Raw genomic sequence first — 20,070 nt, 5'->3', positions numbered from 1 at the left:
AATCTCCCCAAAGTAAAGAAAAAGATTAAAAGCTTTATCAGAGCCTTATGTATAGCCAGAGAGTGTCCTCCAGGGGATCTGTCCCTGGCATTTGAGACAATGCTGGCTGTAATGACTCATAACCCTTAGGCAACATCTGAAAGTGGGAGGAAGAACCAATACTGCTCTGAGAAATAATGGAAAATGGTATCTTCAAAATATTCGGGGTCATGTGTACATCTGCGGTTTACTTAAGGAGATGTTTCCCTTCTTTAACATGGATTTGATTGTGCTGGATCTGAAGAATATTGTTTATTATTGCTGCATGTGTATGTATGCATGCATACACGTGTGTGTGTGTGTGTGTGTTCCCGTCATGCCCACCGAAAGCCCACAGAGAGGGGGCAAATGTGTACTTGCCTCCTCTGCCAATGGAGAGACTTATAGTTGACCAGACTTAGACCAAAGAAGTGGCTTCCAAGGGAGTCGGGAATCATGAGGCAAACTCCCTTTCTCCAAATACACCAGAGGGAGCTTATCCTTAAAGGGGCGGGAACCTGAAACTTGGGTTTATGCTGTTCTCACACTTCTGCCACCTCTGACTATTCCTCACTCCCTGGAAACAGCTCAAATGCTGACTTTTTTGCACAGACTCTGGTATGCTTGCATTTCCTCTACCTGGAGTGTTCACTTCACCTCTGAAAAACTACTCCCAAGGCCCACTCTGAGGTGATCTCTTTCTCTGGCCCTCCTATGTGCTTCTCTGGCACTCTGTTCACACTTCTATTTTAGCCCTTATCACAGTCCCATTTACCATCCAGTGCCAAAAAGCAATGAAACCAAGTGGTTAGGAGCTTGGGATCTGGAATCAGGCAAGACCAAGTTCAAATCCTGGGTCATCCTTTTATAAGTTCTGAAACCTTACCTCACTGATCCTCAAGTTCTTCCTCTGTAAAAGTCAGGTAGTAATTATACCACTTTGTAAGGTTGTCATGAAGACTAAAGGAAATATGAAGAAAGCATCCAGCTCAGTAAGTGATCAATAAATGGGAGGCGTTGTTTTGATTATTACCATTCATGTTTGTCTCCTTTCCTAGATTAGGAGCTTTGTGGAGAGGCAAGAACACATCTGGTTTGTCACTCCATCCCCAGGAGAGTGCCCAGTAAATGCATTAATAGAATGGCTCAACTCCTGCTCCCTTGCCAAGCTGCACCCTTGGTCGTGAACCCTATGCACTGTGGGAATTCCTCATTCTGCTGCATGTCTTGTTTCACGTCATGACTGCTTCCCAAGACTGTCCTCTTTACCCCTGTGCACTGCATCCAGATCCTCACTTTCATGGCTTCTCCCAGACATCTCAGCCCAGCCCAGGACCAAGATGGAAGTCCTGGAAACCCCCTGCGTGGTGCTGAGGACTGAAGGAAATGATGCAAGAGTTGCAGTTAGCCCATACTAACTTCTCAATGGAAGGTATTCTTCACATTGCTGTGGTGACATTCGATTCTGATGTGGCTCTTCCAGTCTGGTCCACTGTCAAGGTTTTAGCTCAGCTAAACCCCATCAGAAATGACCTCTCAGTTGGAACATCCACTGACACCTCTAGACTTTTAAAGCAATTTCTATTCTCTCATACCCTTTGACATACTTTTTCTTCAAAGAGATGTTTCCCTATCCATCCTGCGTGTCTGTCTGTGCTGTGGCCACACTCCTTCCCTTTGATATCTTTACTGCAAATGCTGCACATACTTGTGGCTTGAGAAATGGAGATCACAAAATAACTTTTTAGATTCAGTATAGGTTGTGTACAGGGCTTGATCCTTGTAGAAATTCCAGTCACTGACCCGCAGGCACAGGATTAGGAAGAATGGCGGCATCCACCCCGCTCTAACATTTCGGATTAGACTTTGAAGTGGAAGGTGGCCGGGACAAACATACACTACTGGTGTAAACACACTTCTTCAAAGTTAACCTGTTTCACTTTGTTGTTGGGGATGAGACCTGGCATGACAAATAAAAACCAAGGGACACCCTCTAAGCACACTTGTGCGTGACAAATGCAGCCACTTCCTATCACAGAAGTCATTGGTCCAAAACAGTGGCATGCATCATTCAAACAGCAGATAACAAGGCAATCTGGTGGCCTCTTTTTTTTTTTTTTTTACTTCTTTTTTTTTCTTTTCCCCTTGGGATTTATATATCATTTTTTGGCAGAAGATGTGCCTTCTCAGTAACTGTAAGTTTGCTTAAGTTTATCTTTGAAAAAAAGTTTGCATTTCCTAAGCACAAAACAACTGATAGTACAGAGAGGAGATAAGATCCGTGAGGGGGCCCCGAAAGGGCAGAAAGGAGCCTAGAAGCCAGGGAATGCCTCAAGGTGGAGCCCCCAGGCTGACTATGGAGATTGGCTGCATTGGAGGTACCCGGGAGCAGGACAGAGAAGGGTGGAGAGAAATAACCAGAGAGTAGAAGAGAGTGAAGAGTATTGGAAAAGAAAGTTGGAGAAAGTGAGGCAGAGGGCCCAAGATAGACACAGGGAAACCAGTTCATCCCAGTTTGCCAGAGATGGTTCCCCATTGTTGACAGTGAAGTCCTATATTCTAGAAAAGCTCTTAATCCCAGGCAAACCAGGACAATTGATCACCCGAGGTCAGAGAGGTGAAAAACTCAGAGAAAGGTTAGAAAGAGAGATCCCTCTCTGAAATGAGCACAGATCAGGGCACCCCAATAAATTTTCTGGAAGAAGAGTGCATTGGGGCCAGGTGTGGTGGCTCCTGCCTATAATCCCAACATTTTGGGAGGCCAAGGCAGGTGGATCACTTGAGGTCAGAAGTTCGAGACCAGCCTGGCCAACATGGTGAAACCCCATCTCTACTTTAAAAAAAAAAAAAAAAGATACAGACACACGCACATACACACACAAATCAGTCAGGCATGGTGGCGGGCACCTGTAATCCCAGCTACTCGGGAACCTGCGGCAGGAGAATCACTTGAACCCAGGAGGCAGAGGTTGCAGTGAGCCGAGATTGCACCACTGCACTCCAGCTTGGGCAACAGAGCAAGACTCCATCTCCAAAAAAAACCAAAAAAGAATGCATTGGTCCTAACTGAGCCAAGGCCTCTGTCATCAGTGCTCCAGACCACTGCTCATTCTCCCTCCCTAGAGAAGCCAAGGTCCTCCCAGAGAAGCATGCTCAGACTGAAAGCTTGGGAGCCACAGAAGCTGCCCATAGGACCTGTCTCTGAGCTGCATGAGCTCATGCTCATGCAGTCTTGGCCTGAAATACGCGCTCCCTCCACCCAGTTGGGATGTTGGGATTAATTCTCAATCTGCTGTCAGAATGCTGGGTCCCAATCTCAGTTCTGCCACATAGATGATGTGGAATCTTGGGTGAATCTATTGCTACTTTGAGCTTAGATTTTTTAGTAACCATGGATTTGTCTGTCCAGTATACTTCACCATCCCCCTTTTCCTGGTTCCTTTAGGAAAGTCTTCCTGTAATATGTGGTTTTGGTGGGGCTGTCAGTCATGGCGCCTTTTTCTTCCCAAGTCATGGGGCTGGGTGTGTGTCCCAAACTGAGCTAATTATAGCACCATATCCTCTAGACACTAGGACTGGTTCAGGGGTGGGCATGAACCAAAGCCCTAGACTTTTCTGCTGGATCTACTAAAGGGAGACTGTCTCTCTCGCTTTAGAATCTATAAAGTATAAGCTTCGGACTGCTAGACAGACAGAGAAACTCTTCTGCTGCAGGAAAGGAAAATGGAGTGAAGCAAAACTAAGAGAAGACAGAGAGAGAACAGTAACATTGATTTGAGAGCCTTGATCCAACCATACCTGCAGACAGAACACCTTTGCACTTCCTAGTTACACGACCTTTTACATTCTATTTTCCGCTTCAGTTTGATTGTGTTGAATTTTTGTCACTTGCAAGTGAAAGAACCTTCAACTACACAATCTCTTTATCCATAAAAAATAAATATAATTTTGTACAAGACTGTTGAGTATTAAATTAAATCATAGATGTGAAAGGGATTTCAAAAATAGTAAAACACTATACAGAGCACTTGTACATTGTTGGTAGGAATCTAAAATGATGCAGCAACTGTGGAAAACAGTTTGGCAGTTCCTCAAATGATTAAACACAAAATTACTATATGACTAACAATTCCACTCCTAGGTGTATACCCAAGAGAACTGAAAACATACGTTCATACAAAAACTTGTATGAGTATTATGCTAACATTATGCCATGTTAATGAATGGTAGAACTGTTACCAGCAAGACTGGCAGCACAAATGTTCATAGCCACATTATTCACAATAACCCAAAGTGGAAACACAGAAATAAGCATCACCTGATGAATGGATAAACAAAAGGTATGTTACTTGGCAATAAAAAGGAATGAAATACTGATACATGTTGCAACATGAATGAACCTTGGAAACATCATGCTAAGGGAAAGAAGCCAGACTCAAAAGGTCACGTATTGTATGATTTCATTTATATGAAATGTCCAGAATAGGCAAATCCATAGAGACAGAAAATAGATTTGTGGTTACCAGGGACTGGTGGGAAGGAATGGGGAGTGGCTGCTCATGGTTACAGGGTTTCTTTTTGGGGTGATAAAAATATTGTGAAATTAGTGAGGATGATTTTACAATCTTGTGAAGATACTAAAAACTACTGGATTCTATGGTACAGTTTATGGCATATGAAAAAATAAATAAATTAAAACACTGAGTATACGTAAAGAATTATTATTATTATTCAACAGAAATCACAGCTTTCATAAAGCCCTTCACCAAATTCTCTGCAGTTCTCCAGCCTTAGAGTCTGGATTGTGCACTTGTCACTCATATGCTGCTGCCTTGGGTGTGATTTAAATAATGTTTAAGAGTGATGAAATAATAAATGGCTTTAAATAGATTAATAAATAACAGATTATGATTAAATAAATAAATACGTGGTTATGTCTCGTCGCCCTGGCTGATCGCCAGCTCCCCTAGTGTGGGGTTCTCCTCCCGTGTGTCCTGCAGAGCACAGGGGCACAGTAGGCGCTCTGTAGGATTTGTTGAAAGAACAAATGAGGGCACACCTCTCCCCTCTCCCTCCCATCTTACACAAAAGCACACAGATTGATCCCAAGGCCCCTGTGAGGACCGTGAAGGTGAATGAATGGTAGAATTGTTACCAGCGAGACCAGCAGCAGTGCAGCTAGGACAGCCACCACAGCGCGCCCCTTTAGCAAGCAGCGTGCAGACTCTAAGCGCAAGCTGCAGACCACCCACACGTCAGAGGTGCCTGGGGCACCCACCAGCATGCCTTGATCCTTGGGGAATTTGCATTCTTCGCACGTGCTCCAGGTCATTCTGATGCACCTGGAGATTTGTGCAAGACAGGGACGTGGGCTGCAGCTCATTCCCTAGCTGTGAGGGTGTTCTACATTCAACTCAGCTGGCTTAAACTCAACTCAGTAAAGGGGACTCACTGTCACATAACTGATAAGTCCCAAGGGGGAGCGGGATTAAGGGGTGGCTTCATTCAGAGGTTTAACAAGATCCTCCATTCTGTCATCCAGTGTCCACCTCATCTCGAGGCCAGATCTTCCTTCCCTACCCTGACCCTGTCAACTTCTGAGCTTACAAAGTTCCTTGTCCCAGCCTGGGAGAGGAGGCAGGAGAGGGAGAGGGGAGAAGAGAAAGTTAGTTCATTTGTTTGTTTGTTCTAGGGGCTCTTTCAGAAAGGCAAGAAAGCTTGCTTCCCGGAAAACCTTTTTCTTTTGTCATATTGCCCTTTCTGAAACTATGGGCTGGAAAAGGCAACATACTGATTCATTTCAGCCTGAACCGCATGCCTCCCTACACACACACACACACACACACACACACACACACACGCACCAGGGATGGAATTGCCTTCCCCAAGTCTGTGGCTGAATGGCAGAGGTGAAGATACTGAAGTAAAACCCAGATAGCCACCCGAAAGAGAGTGAAGTTGGGAGATGAGCACAATGCCCACTTCTCTTATGTTAACCTGAGTCTTCTCAAACTCCATCTCATCTTCAGGGGCCCTGTCTGAACATCGTCTCCTCTGGGAAGCCCTTCCAATACCTCCCAGATAGAACACTCTGTCCTCTGTGCACCCACACACCACCTGTACTCACCCATCCATCCACCTATCCACCTACTTTGTTCTTGGGTGTTGGGGGCTTAGTACTCCGTTGTGAACCAGAGATTTGTACCCTGTTGGTGTTTTCAGTCTGCACAGGAGAGAAAAGTTAGTCAAATAATCACACCAATTGATGTCTAGCTCGTCTGCTAAGCACAATGAAGAGAAATGAGGGAGAACGGGCTGGGGAATATCAACATGTGTCTGGGACCCGACCTGGTGGGGACGGGAAGAGGGGGTGAAGGAAGCCTTTCCTGAGAAAGTGAGGAAAAGGCGCTGTGCTGTGGCTTTCCTTGCATCCTGGCCATCTTACCCTCTGCCTTGGCTTACTCCATTGCTGGAAAAGCCAGCCTCCACACGCGCGATGGAGGTCCACGGCCTGGATTTAAAGCTCTTGAGATAAATGTGCATTGAATTTAACTGTCGGTGATTAGAAGGGGGAAAGAAGGTGGCAGGGTTCCAAAGAAGAGCTTCATGTTAGGGTAAGAGGGGGTGCACGGTGTCCCTGGGTGCTTTGGAATGCCTCAGGTGTGGAGGCTTGGGGAGTGGCAGTGGAGACGAATCTGCACGTATTCCAGGGTCCGAAGAAACACTGTAGCCTCTACAATTCAAGCCTCAGGGTGCGGGGAGACACCGGGATGTCTCACAATAGACCTTTGAGGGACATCCACTCACTTGGCCAAGGGAGACCTGAGTTCCAGCAGGTGTTCCTGAGTCAGCTTGGGTACCCTCTGAGTTTTGTGAATCTCTTCTTATGGGAAATGGGAATAGAAACCACTTTTCCTGAACAGAATCTGACTGGGGCCGTGCGGTGCTACACTGGTGAGGGGGTTCCCAGGAGCGGTTCTCTGGAGTTTTCTCCAGAGGCTGACGTGGGGTTGGCGGAGAAGGAGCGCTGTCGAGGCGCGTCGAGGCAGCGCGCCGCCTGCCCAGGTGGCCCAGAGCCCGAGCCGGAGTGGTGTCCGGCGCCCCTCCCCGCCGCTCGAGCCCTCCCACTTCCTCTGAATGAGCCGCTGCTGTCAGGGAGCCCGGCGCCCGGCGCAGTGCAGGCTACAGGCGCCGCGCCGAGCAGGCTGCCGCTCTGGCTCGCCGCCCCCCACCGCCGCTGCACACCGGACCCCGCCGCCGCACCGCGGGCCATGGACCTGCCCAGGGGCCTGGTGGTGGCCTGGGCCCTCAGCCTGTGGCCAGGTACGTGCCCACCCTTTGCCTCCCCTTGCCTCTCGGAGTCCCTCCCTGGGCCCTCGGGGCTTGGATCCAGCGGCCAGCATCGGGACGCGACGCTCCTCCCAGGGTCAGACCTTGGCTGCTCTTGGGGACGTGGGTCCCCCAGGGACTGGCCCTAGTCTAGCGGTTCCGTCAAGTTTCGCAAAAGAGGGAGGTGCGCGGAGGCTGTTGAGAACCGGGACTCTGATGTGTTTGGGAAGAGTTGAAGAGGCTTGAGTTGAAAAGCGCCCAGAGCTGGTGGCCCTCCTGGGCGCCTTGGGTGCCTCCAAGGCCCACGCCGGGGTTCCCGCACGGCTGCCAGGGGCACTCGGGTGTCTCGGGGGCGCCGCAGGCGCGCGGCCCGGGCTGGGGAAGCGGACAGCGCCGAGAGAGTGTGCCCCAGCTGCCCTCCCTGGCTCGGGGAAAGCATCTCAAAGTTTGGAGAGCTGGCGCGGCGGCCCCGGAGGGCTTGAGGGGTGGGGATGAGGGCTGCCCAAAGTCCCTCCGGCCAAAGACAGAGCAAAGCCCCTGGGCTATGGCCGGTAGGCGGGGGCTAGCCCTCATCGGCCCGGCCAGCAGCGGCGGGACCCAGCTACGCAGCGTAGGACCCCGGGAAACGTTACCTGATACCGGGGGTAGGGACCCGGCATCGCCTCCCAACCCGCGCTCGGAATTATGCAATTATTCAATAATCTGGGGAAAGCCGCCGTCGCCTAGACGCGCGCCGCCGCCTAATGCACTCCAGGTGTTTGGGCGCGGCAGGAACCTCCGGCCCGAGGGGCGCACGGCCGGGAGCGGGAGGCCAGCCCTGGGCTCTCCTCCCTAGGGTACCCCGGCCCCGGCCGTCCCACGCCGGGAGCCCCGGTTCCACCCTCCACGGGGGCGGCCGCCAGTGATGCTGTTCTGTGGAAGGCGTCCGAGTGCTCCAGCAAGGGCCAGCGCCTAGGTTACTGGCCGGACGTGGGCGCTCGCCCTTGCCTTCCCTTCTGCGTGGGCTCCAGGCCCGAGCTGGGGCCAGTAGTGGGGCTCAGATGCGGTGGTAGTGGGAGAGGTGCCCTCAGGGAGCTCAGGTGGAGACCATTCCGCAGCCGTTTGCCCCAGTCCCCGGGTACCACGCAAAGCAAGTCCGCCCTCCTGTCGGTCTGCAGAGGAGCTTCTCAGAGGGCCCATGGTTGAATGGGCCTCTGGCTAGTGGACTCCTAGAGTCACAGTTTAAAACAATCATGGATGCATTGAGTTGTGGGAGCTTGGAAGGGAGAGCAGGGGAAGAACTGCCACCAGGCCAACATGCATCTAGAAGCCAGCTGCGGAGGAGGCCAAGCCCATTTAGGTGCATTTAGACAGCAGGGGAGAATCTTTTCCAGGAGCCGTCCTCATATCACTCGAGATCCAGCCACAAGAAAAGAGACGCACTCCTGTGTGACTCCAGATAGGTGGCTCCATCAGAACCTTGGGAAGGAGTGGCCGTCTTAGGGGCTAAGGACAGCCTGGACCTCAGGAAGCTAAGAGCGATGGCTTTGGAATCAGACCTGGCTTCCACTTCTGGCTCTATATCCCCCGCTAGCTGTTCAATATAGGACTGGTAATGCAACCTTTCCAACAGGTTTCCTTATGTGAGGAATGGAGACACAAATTCCTTGTCAGTCAAGTTGTCAGGATACAGTAAGGCACTGTAAGAAAGGCCCTTAACACAGGGCTGGGTGCACAGTAGGCTTTAATCAATGGTTGTTAATGTTATTGCTACTCAAGGAGGAGGGGGTGAAGAACAAGGACATTAAAGGACCTCTGAAGACACAGGATTTGTGACTCAGAGCTCTGCTTATATGGCAAAAACCACTCCTGAGTTACTTCTGGTCAGTTGTGTTCTTGAAATATGGGATTCATTAAACATATCAATCAATGCTGGAACAACGACATCTGCTTGCAAGGAGCTGGGGGTGGGGCCCAAGCATGTGTGCAATCTGGGTCTTGCCTGTAACTGAGAACAAGCCAAGGCCAGGGAAAGCTAAACAGAGGCACGAGGGCATGAATGGCATGGAGAAACGAAGGGCTGGGTGTTCAAACAAGAGAAGTTCAATTTCGGCCAGATTAAACAAGGAAGTCTTCCTGGAGGAGGAGATACCATTTGAACTGGCCCTGAAAAAGTGTGTAGAGTGTGCATGGGCCTTAAAGTGAGAATGTTCGTATTTTGGAGTGTTATTTTCTGAGACTAATTAAAGAAGATGATGAATATTTTTAAACCACTCTGGTCAGTGTGGACTTTGAAGACCAGAAGGGTCTCAAAGATCACTGGGTTCATGCCTCAGGCTCCAGGACAGGACTGATGTTGATCTCTCATCCGTGCATTGCATGGATTCAATGTGAGGATTACCGGGAAGCTTGTCTACTGGTGATGGCAGTTTGTCTGGGCAGGGAATCTGTCAGAGGCCACATTGAGAGTGAGACCTCAGAGCACCTACTCTCCCAGAGCTCCCAGGGCTCCTGCTGCAGGCTGGACAGCGTGATGGGGTAGACAAAACTATCAGGAAAGCCTGAAAAAAGAAGTAATCAAGTCCAAAAAGAGAGGAGATCAATTGACCAGAGCTTTACAGTCATAACCTGTCTGTAGTAAGGGTGATGATTCTTAGAAGCGTAATCTTTGCTGAGCACCTGTTATCTGCCAGGCTCCATAAAGACACAAAGTGAGATCAGACACAGTGGAAGGGTGGAGGCCCTGGAGTTTCACTGCCTGGGATTGGCCTAGGCCCTACCAGTTAGGGCTCTGTGCCCTTGGCAAGTTACTCCATGGCTCTGTGCCTCAGTTTCCTCACCTACAAAGTGGGGGTAATAATAGAACTTAGAGTCACAAAGATTAATGCTTAGAAAGTGCTAGGCATGTATTAAGCACTCAAGGAGGTTGTCTTTCTTCTCCAACATCATCAGCAGCAGCAGCAGCACTCAAGGTTTTGACTCTTCAGGATCTAAGGACACAGAGATAGAATTTTCAAACTCACGTTCACAAGAGAAGTTTAGAGGAAGTGCATTGAAGAATCAGAGGAGATATACATGCCAGGGCCCCAAATAAGTTAAGACTTTCCTAGTCCCTCCCTTAAAGCCTTGGCCCAAACTCTTGATCATAATAAGAACTCAGGGATGTTGTTTTCTTTGTTTGTTTGCCATTGGGGCTGTCTTGAAGTCAGTATGCTGTTGATGTGGATGTATTGTGGTGTGGAAATGGAGAAAGCCTATACCATGCAACATGGCCCTTGTGGGTGGAGGTCCTACCCAACATAAAGTATCCTGTGGAAAAGCACAGTGCTAGACACCACGGATGTATAAAGGCTGAGGTCCAAGACCTGCTCCCAGCCTCTCCTTCCCAGTGGAGAGCAGGGAAGAACGGGAAGTTTGTCACTTCGCCACCCCATTGCCCACCTGCTGGGAACTTGTCAGCCAAGCCCCTCAGCTATCATTAGCTGAGCAGTTTCTGGATCTTTCCATGTCATAGCGGGTCCTGGAGTCTCATTCTTTTTCTACTTACTCACCATGCCCCCAACTCTACCCATAGTGGACCCCTAGAGATGGGATGTCTATCTCCACGCTCTTCCCACCATTCCCAGCCCATCCACACAGGGCGTGAGCCCTGGAAGAACTCAGACAGTATCTTACCTCTCAACCTTGCCCTCGCTGAACCTCTTTTTCTACCCTCCTGTAGTGGGGAGCTCTTCCTTCTTCTAACAGCAGGGACCTTCCCTTCCACTCTCCCTCCCTTCCACCAACACCCACAGCTCCTATCACTTAGGATAAAACTATGTTCTAAGCTGAGCTGGCTTGGCTCTTGCTATGTAGAAGGGAATTTGGGGAATTTTTAAAGCCCCTGTTTCTTCGCCACAATGCCTGACTTTGGGTGTTATTGTCTCATCATGGGCTTCCAGAGCTTACTTTGGGAGTCAAAGTCGAACATTGTTCTAGGATCCATCATAACCCTCCCCAGGCAGTGATGGGCTCTGGCTGACTCAGGGAAAGTCAGCTGCAAAATGAGCCTTAAAAATCCTCTAATACAGTTCAAAACTGGTATCTCTGCTAATCCTCATCACTGAAGTCCCCTTCCCTGCCCACCCACTCCCCACCAACTGTAGGCTACCATCAAGGATTCGTAGCCATTTGGAACTTTTCCCTAAGCAGTCGTGAGCTCCAAAGACACCCACACATCTTCAGCATGGAGTGCTTTCTATAAGAGTTGTGGTCCAAGGGCGACCCTCCACAACCCCATCATGCAGATACTAACTGTGTGAATTCTTCATCGAATGCCCATTAAGTTTGTTACCACTGACAGGAGAAGGAGAGGAAGAGACTGGTGTTGATCATCTTGTAAATCTAAAATAAGTGAGCTGCAAAAAATTCCGTGGAGAGTTTTCCTACTATATACTTAAGACCTGAGTCACAGGACGTGTGAAATCCCACCTGGAGGAAAAAGTCAGTGAGGCCAAACCCCCTCCGTGCTGTTTCTCACTTCCTCCTTCACTGAAGCACTCACCAAGCAGAGAAATAATCAGCATATGTGTGGGCTTAGGACCCAGACTGCCCAGATGCAAATTCTTTCTACCCGGGTGACTCTGGATAAGCACCCCAGGCCTCATTTTTCTCAACTGTAAAATGGGCAGAATAACAACTTCACAGGACAGCCATCAGGTTAAATGGTCCATATGTAATTCATTTGTGTCAAGTGCTGAGAACAGTGTCTGGCACCCAATAAACCCCCAGCTCACAGAAGCGTTATTACTCTTCCCATCATTTAATATTTGATTGATGCCAGGCACTGTGTCAAGCACCTTCTCACATCTCAGTAAGGCCTTGCTACAGTTGCACGAAGTCACTACTACAATTCTGCCATTCCACTACCGGGTTACACATAGGAAGTTAAATGGCTTATCCAAGGTCATGTCGATAGCCTAAGAGGCATTGTCGGGATTTGTCTGATCCCAAGGCCACTGCTTATTTTTTTATTTTATTTTATTTTTTTGAGACAGTCTCGTTCTGTCGCCCAGGCTGGAGTGCAGTGGCATGATCTCAGCTCATTGTAACCTCCATCTCCCAGGTTCAAGTGATTCTTCTGCCTCAGCCTCCTGAGTAGTTGGGATTACAGGTCTGTGCTACCGTACCCAGCTAATTTTGTATTTTTAGGAGAGACGGGTTTTCACCATGTTGACCAGGCTGGTCTTGAACTCCCGACTTCAGGTGATCTGCCTGCCTTGGCCTCCCAAAGTGCTGGGATTACAAGGGCCACTGCTTTTAATCCATGCACCATACTCTCTTCAGGAAATGGACCTTGAGAGCACAGAAAGACAGTAAGTTGTCCTTGTTGAAGGAGCTGTCTTCAATAGCTGAGGAATTGAGGAATTGGGGAATTGTTGGGGACGGTATGCAAACAGCCACCCCCACAGGGGCACCAGTTTCTAGGCCCAGCTAGACAGTGACTCCTCCAACATGATGCTGGCTTGGTAGAAGTGGTCCTCCTATGATGACTCATTATGTGAGAATGTCTCTCCCCCTTCCCTCTCCCCACCCAGCTCAGGGCCCACCAGGCTCTGCCACCTGCCCTCAGGTGCCCAATACTCTGAAACACTGACTTCCCAGAGGCTGTCATTCCAGCCCATTCTCAGAGTCAAGGTTTGGCGACCTTCTCCTGCCTGCCCCGCCTGCTCCCATTCCGCTAATCAGAACCTTCTTTGAGCTTCAGGCCTAGTGAGTTAACTCATGTTGAACCACACTAATAAGTGATGACAATGTGATGTGTTCTACCCAGAGGGATTTCCATTTCAACAGGCTGTGCCTTGAGCCCAAGGAATAAAGGGCTAATGGTGGGATGTCAGGCACAAGGGCCAGCCAGCAGATGAAATAGGTGAGGCCCGAAGACCTACCTGGTGTAGTCCAACCACTCAGCCCCCTACTCCATCACTGGTCAGATACGTCCTACCCCAGCCCCTCTTGCTGATGGGCAGCCTCGTTCTACAATGTAGAAGAACCCAGCTTGTGGCTTGGGTGATGCAGCTCTAAAGCGGGCAGAGGTTTTTCCACGTGGCATGTGGGGTGAATTAGGCAAGTTGCTATAGCAATGCACTCCGGGATTCCAAACAGGATGACACAGAGAAGGGGTTCCTGCCTGCGCAGCTGGTGCTGACAGCTTTCTTCCCCCAGCAGCATCACTCAGCTGGGCCAGACAACCAGAAATCCTGACCCTGCGGATTTTCAGGACCCATTTCTTCCCTGAAGATGAGAGGACTGGGCCTCGGGAAGGCCATGGAAAAATTGTGGAATGGGCAAGTGGATGTAGCTCTCGACCGTCTGCAAAGAGCACTCCCAATATTCCTTCTGTCAGTCAGGCCAGGCCAGGTGAGGCCAGAGGTCCTGCTGAGACAGGTGTGTTCATTAGATGGATGGAGAAACTGAAGCCCTTGCCCTCACCTCCTCCAGGCAGAAAGGCACAAAGCAGTCTCCATTCCCTCTCCATCTCCTGGAATTGCTCTCTCCCTGGCACTCAAAGCCACCTACATTCAGAGATCGGTGGCCATAATAAAGTCCCATCAATAGGTTGTAGACAGGGTTCTCTGAGTTTATTCAAACCACATGTGACACATGCGGGACCAGTTACTTCATCTGAAGGACCCAGTGCAAAATGAAAATGTGAGACCCCTTGTTCTAAAATTATTACGAATTTCTAGATGGCCACAGCAGAGTATTCACCAAGTGCAGGGCCTTTCGGAACACGAGGCCCTCAGCCACTGTACAGGCCAAGCGCTCATCAAACCAGCCCTGCTTACATGGCTCTCCCCACAGGCCTGTTATTTGGCAAGGAAGACACCATGATCCCACTTTACAGATGAAAAAAACTGAGTGGCCTGTCCATTTCACCAGCAGGTACTGAGCACGCACTAAGCCCCAGGCACCTCCAAGTTCTGGGAATTCCAAATTAGATAAAGCGCAGTCTCTGCCTCAAGGAACATGCAGAAGGCGCCCCACGGATCCCACAGACTGCAGGGCTCACCCCAAACACTGGTGTACATGGAGGGCAGGGGTGTCTGTGGAGCAGTTCCAAAGGCACACGCCAGGGCCGTGAGGTCATTTTTAAGCCATGGAATTAAGATGATTCTGTCTCCAGTTATTGCCCCAAGACTTCTTTGGGAACCTTTTTAGGGGATCTCTGCATCCTCAACTCTGGGCTTTGGAGCTTCCACCTTGGCAGACTTGAGAAGCTGGGACTTAAAATTCCTGGCCTTTCGGCAGCCCCAGGTATTTATATTGGCATGGTGCTCCAGGGTCAGCACTTCTAAATAAGGGGTGACTCCTGTTCACCTGCCCACGTGGGCCTCCCATCTCATTCTGGCATGGAATTGTAGAGGGTCCGTGCTAGGAGGGAAGGCAGGGACCCGCAGATCCAGTGGTCCTTCATCCTGGGTGAGTGTAAGAACAACGATGTAGAAGAAAACTGTTGTGCCGGCCCCACCCCAGAACACATCATCACTCTCCACATTGGGGCCAGCAGGGACACTTCTCGAAGCTGTCCAATAATTCTAATGAGCATCCAAGATGGAGGATCACTGGTATAATGTAAACCCAGTCCCCAGTCAAGCAAAAAAAATAAAAATAAAAACCCAAACACTCTCCAGGGAAGGGAAATGACTTGCCTAGGGTCACACAACACCCGTGGTAAAGCCAAGATTTAACCAGTTCTCAGTTCTCCTGACTCTCAGTTCTTCTGGGATTGCCCAGCCTGCAGTGCTATGGGCTTCACAGCTGGGTTGGGTTGGAGACACAGCTTGAGAGTTTGAGAAGCTGAGTGCAAGGTGGACTTTGCAGATTGGAGTTGGTAGGTGGGGAGTGATTCATTGGTGATACTCTCCGTGTCCCCTACAAGGCATAAGATACTTGATCCCTGTGTGGTCCCAAGGGGGAGACCAGGAAGACCAAAGAAGAGCTACAGATAGATTGATTTGGCTAAGGATGCCAGTCAGAGCTGTCCACAGACAGATGCACCAGCACTGGGGCAGGGGGTTATGGGAGGTGTTGGCAGGGGTTGATCGAAGTCCATTAGGGTCATTCCAACTCTGTGATCTTGGGCTCTGCTGAAGTTGAAGTGAGGGTTCAGGCAAAGGAATCACCTGACTCGGGATGGGACACCAGCAATGACAAGCCCAGGCTGGGTGAGGAAGGAACACTCCATCAGCAAGAAGGAGGCTGGCCTGGGGGGTGGTCTGAGCAGGGGGACTCCAGGACCTCCCTGAGGTCCCCAGCTCAGGTTTCATTGTCCCTCTTGCCCCCATTCATCCAGAGCTTTCTCCACAGCCATCAAAGTGGGGCTCAAAAACAAACGAGTTGTCTTCCTTTCCTCCCTAAATCCTCAGTGACTCTCTACTACCATTGGGTTGAGCCCAGACTCTTTGACAGAGCCAACCAGACCAGGTAGGAATGGCCTGCACTCAGGACTCACCTCTAACAGAGCCATACGTTTGGGCACGGGCACACCCCAACAGCAGCCCCAATGAAACCGAGCTTCTTAGTTTCTTAAACACGCTGAACTGTCCCTGGCCTTCACTCCTGTTGTTGTCTATGTCTGATTCTACCCTCCCCCTCATTTCTCCTGGCTGCCCCCCACTTATTCTTCAGGTCTCTGCTTGGCCACCACTTCCTCCTGAAAACCTCCCGTGACCCCCTCAATCAGTCAAGTGGGGCCCCACTTGTGTGATTCCAAGGTATCCTGTACTTCCCCCACCACACAGTATTCCAGCTGACTGGACATCTCCCCTGCTGCAGAGGGAGCACCAGGAGAACAGGGACCATATCTCTAATCAGCCGCTGTAGCAGGTCTTGCACAGCGCCAGACATAGCAGGCACTCAATTAAGATGTGTTGAAGGAACAAAAGAACTCTCTGTCCAAGTAAATGGAAAGCTATTTAAGGGCAGAGTAGATGTCTTAAATTTCTTTGCACATGCACTCCAGGAGGTGATAGCACAATAGCTTTTGTGAGTCAGGTCCTGGGAGGTGCTCTGGGGGATAAAAGATGAGAAGAGATAACTCCTGCCTTTCAAGGAGCTTATGGTTTAGCAGGAGAGAGATTTTTGTATAAATAACTATAATGCAAGGGAGGAAGTAATGACTACCAGACAGCTACAGATAAGGGACTCTGGGATTTGAGAGGTGGGAGAGAGATTGTTTGTAAATGCAAGAAGGACTGGGTCTGGCAGCAAGAGGGTTGGGTAGAGAGTTCACGTGGGCAAACTGCCTGAGGTTTGGTTGGCAGGATGCTGAAGTGTGTGCTGGGAGGAACGGCAAGAACAGAACAGTGGGCTGAGGCCACTGAGAGGAAACCAAAAGCCGATTAAGGCATTTAGGTTTAGCAGATGGGAGCCATGGAAGGTTTCTGAGGGAGAGCAGTGACATGTTCTATCTGTGCTTGGAGGAGCTTCCTCAGGTGGGAGGTGGAGGCTGGATACAGCAGGGCTACGATGGGGAGCAGGTGGAATGATAAGATGGCTACTGCAGCGACCCAGCAAGGGGATGCCAGAGTGAAGTGAGGTGGTGAGATGCAAAAGGAGTGAACCCAGGGGGATAGAATTTAACAGGGCCCGGTCACCAGAGGAGGAAAGGTGTCTGGGAGACCAAGGGCGGTGTCACCAACCTGAAGAGAGGTGTGAGAGGACGAGAGGTTTTACAGGGGAAGTTGAGTCAGGCCTGAACGATGACTTTGCAGTGCTCGTGGGCAGGTGGAGGTGGATCTCAGGCAGGGGGGATGTTGCTTGGGAGCATGCCAGTGAGTAGTCGGACTTGGAGTGGTTTGACTGGGAGCTTTCACACAGACGTGCCTCAGTGGTGCGAGCCTGAGTGAGAGGGAGCACCCCACAGCACGGAGCCTCTGTCCCTCCACCCCTTTCCAGGCCCAGAAGCAGTGATTCATGCCCCAAACTTAAAGAGAACTCAAATTCTGACTTTAAAAGCCTCTTAGAGCAGAAGAAACCAACCAGAGGGCCAGGCCAGACCACAAGCCAAACGTCAGCTGTGGAATGTGCTTGCTGCTGACCCTGCTGTGAGGCCAGCCAGGGGCAAAGGCACCGGCAGGCTCAGCAGCAGGCCCTGCCATCGTCCTGAACATGGCCCAGTTGCCACCGAGAGTATCACTGCTCTTAACTCTGTTTTTAAAAATTTTTAATAAACACATAATAATAATTGTACATATTTCTGGGCTACATAATGTCCTCTCTTTTCAGCGTGGATCTGTCTGCATTCTAGCCCATCTGAAACCCAGCCCCTCACCCCCACCCCCACCCAGGCTGGCCCCACATCACCCTTGTGTGAAGGCTCTGATCTCCCATCCGTCTTCCCCACTCTGCTCAGCCCAAAAGACAAAGGCCAGGAGTCAGGTTACATGAGGGGTAAGGGGACAGAAAAGCTCCCATGGCCTGTGGCGACAGCCCCCCTCACTGGCCTCCTTGCATCTGCCCTTGTACCTTGAGGATCTCCCACCCAGCAGCCAGAGGGCTGCCACCAGAATGTAAGTCACATCATGTCATGTCCCTGCTCTGCTCCAAACCCTCCAGGGCTCCCCGCTTACTCTGAGTAAGAGGTCCCGTGTGATCTGGTTCCCCTGCCTTTCTGACTTCATCCTCTGTGCCTTCCCCACTGGCTCACTCCGCCCCACCCCCAGGGCCTCCGGGCTGTTCGTGAAACACACCAGGCACCTTAGACTTTGCACTTGCTGTTTCTTCTGCCTCGAATGCTCTTCCCCGAGAACCTCGCTCACTTCCTGCAGGTCTTTACTCCAACATGCTTCTCCCATTGAGGCCTTACCTCGGGCTCCTACCTAAAATTCAACCCTCCTGCATGCATTCCCATGCATAAACTCCCCTCCTATACCCCTTCCCTGCTTTAGTCTCGCCAAGGCTTTTTATTTTTTTTTTTGAGATAGAGTCTCGCTCTGTCGCCCAGGCTGGAGTGCACTGGTGCGATCTCTGCTCACTGCAAGCTCCGCCACCTCCCGGCTTCACGCCATTCTCCTGCCTCAGCCTCCCTAGAAGCTGGGACTACAGGCACTTGCCACCACGCCCGGCTAATTTTTTTGTATTTTTAGTAGAGACGGGGTTTCACCGTGTTCGCCAGGATGGTCTCCATCTCCTGACCTCGTGATTCGCCCACCTCGGCCTCCCAAAGTGCTGGGATTACAGGCGTGAGCCACCACGCCCGGCCTCTGAGGCTTTTAATACTATCTCACATTATTACCTGTTTTATTTATTCATGTTGTATATTGCCTGCTTCAGTGGAATGTAATCTTCCTGAGAACAAGGATTTTTGTCTGTTGAGTTTCCTTATGCATTCCAGGGCCCAGAGCAATATTTGGCCAGAGTACACAAGTGATAAATAGTTCAAGAATGAATCAATCAGTCAGTTAAAATCTCCCCACCAGCCCGTCACAGTTGCTAGAAATCCCATTTACTAATCAATTACCCCTTTTAGATAAGCCAATCACCCTTCTTATGACCCCAGGCCACTAGGTGGGTACACGTTCATTCCTGACGTTTCCCTGGCCACTTGTTATCAAAGGCTTTCTTTCCAGACAAGAAGAGGTTGGTGGCCATTGAGCATCACTTACAAATGGGCAGGGCAAGAAAGGTTGCTGAAGGGAGGAAGGGCCCTGGAAGGGAGGGGAACCTTAGAAAGGAGTAAATTGGCTCCCAGCAGGCAGTCCAGGTCGGCCCAGCTGGCCCCATGCTGTCCAGCACTATTTACTATGGCTCTGAGATGACACAAGGAGACAGGGGAATGGCCTTGTTTTTACACAATGAAAACCTAGTTATATAATGGGACTTCCTAGGAAACAAGGGGCAGGGGGCATGCAGCAGGAATTTAAAAGGCCTCGTTTCCCACAAAAGGGTAGTGATTCAGACATCATCCATATGCCACAGAATGTGGCCATGTTGTTTAGCACCCAAGAAGGAGCTGGGAGTGCCCAGAGAAGATGGTGGGAGCTGAACATAGACCCCAGATTACAGTCCAATCCCTGGGAACCACCAAACCAGAATCTGCCCTGGTGGCTTGGGAGATGACATGAAACCCATTGCACAGGTGGAGAGACTGAGTCTGAACTTAACAAAGTCCGTATTAGGAGCCTGTTCCACTGACATAAGGTTTCAACACTGGTTTCGACACTTAAGTATGTGACCTTGGGCAACTCACTTCCTCTCTTTAGAGTATGTATAACAAAAATTATAACAATATATAGAATGTATAACAAAAATTATAATGTTTACCTTGTAGGATTAATATAAAAATGAGACATAATGCCCCAAAACAAACAAAATGTCTGGCAGGGATGAGGTGTTCAATAAACGTTAATGGCAACAGTAATACTAGCTAACATAGAAGTTAAGTAACTTAGCCAAGATCACCCGGATGTTAAAGTCACAGCCTGGCGTTTGAAGCCAGGCAGTCTAACTCCAGAGACTGCAATTCTGAGAGGTCGAGTGTCTTGCCCAAGGTCATACATCTGCTGCTAAACAAGAGAGCCAGAATCCAAACCTCTCAAGACTTCCATTCGATCACTTCTAATATAAACATTTGGCCTTCATGTTTCTAAAAGCGCTTTAGAGGCTGTGCTTCCATGCTGCCGTGAACATTTCCTGAGCCAGAACCTCGATCTTGATTGTAAATCCAGAAGTAACAGGAGAAAGAAGTTGACAACAGGGACT

At 49.9% G+C, this 20,070-nt stretch overlaps 1 protein-coding gene across 1 annotated transcript in view; it reads left to right on the top strand.

Moving 5' to 3' along the window:
- The first annotated feature begins 6,969 nt into the window (after positions 1-6,969).
- ITGA11 (integrin subunit alpha 11) overlaps positions 6,970-20,070 on the top strand; it is a 134,361-nt gene continuing 121,260 nt past the window's right edge. The window contains exon 1 of the mRNA XM_025389804.1: positions 6,970-7,341. Coding sequence (XP_025245589.1) covers positions 7,290-7,341 — 52 coding nt within the window. The 5' untranslated portion in view covers positions 6,970-7,289. The remainder of the gene's footprint in view (positions 7,342-20,070) is intronic.

This window comes from Theropithecus gelada, chromosome 7a (assembly GCF_003255815.1).
Source record: "Theropithecus gelada isolate Dixy chromosome 7a, Tgel_1.0, whole genome shotgun sequence".
NCBI lineage: Eukaryota > Metazoa > Chordata > Mammalia > Primates > Cercopithecidae > Theropithecus > Theropithecus gelada.
The sequence above is the reverse complement of the archived record's forward strand: the minus strand, read 5'-3'. Positions and strand labels throughout refer to the sequence as shown.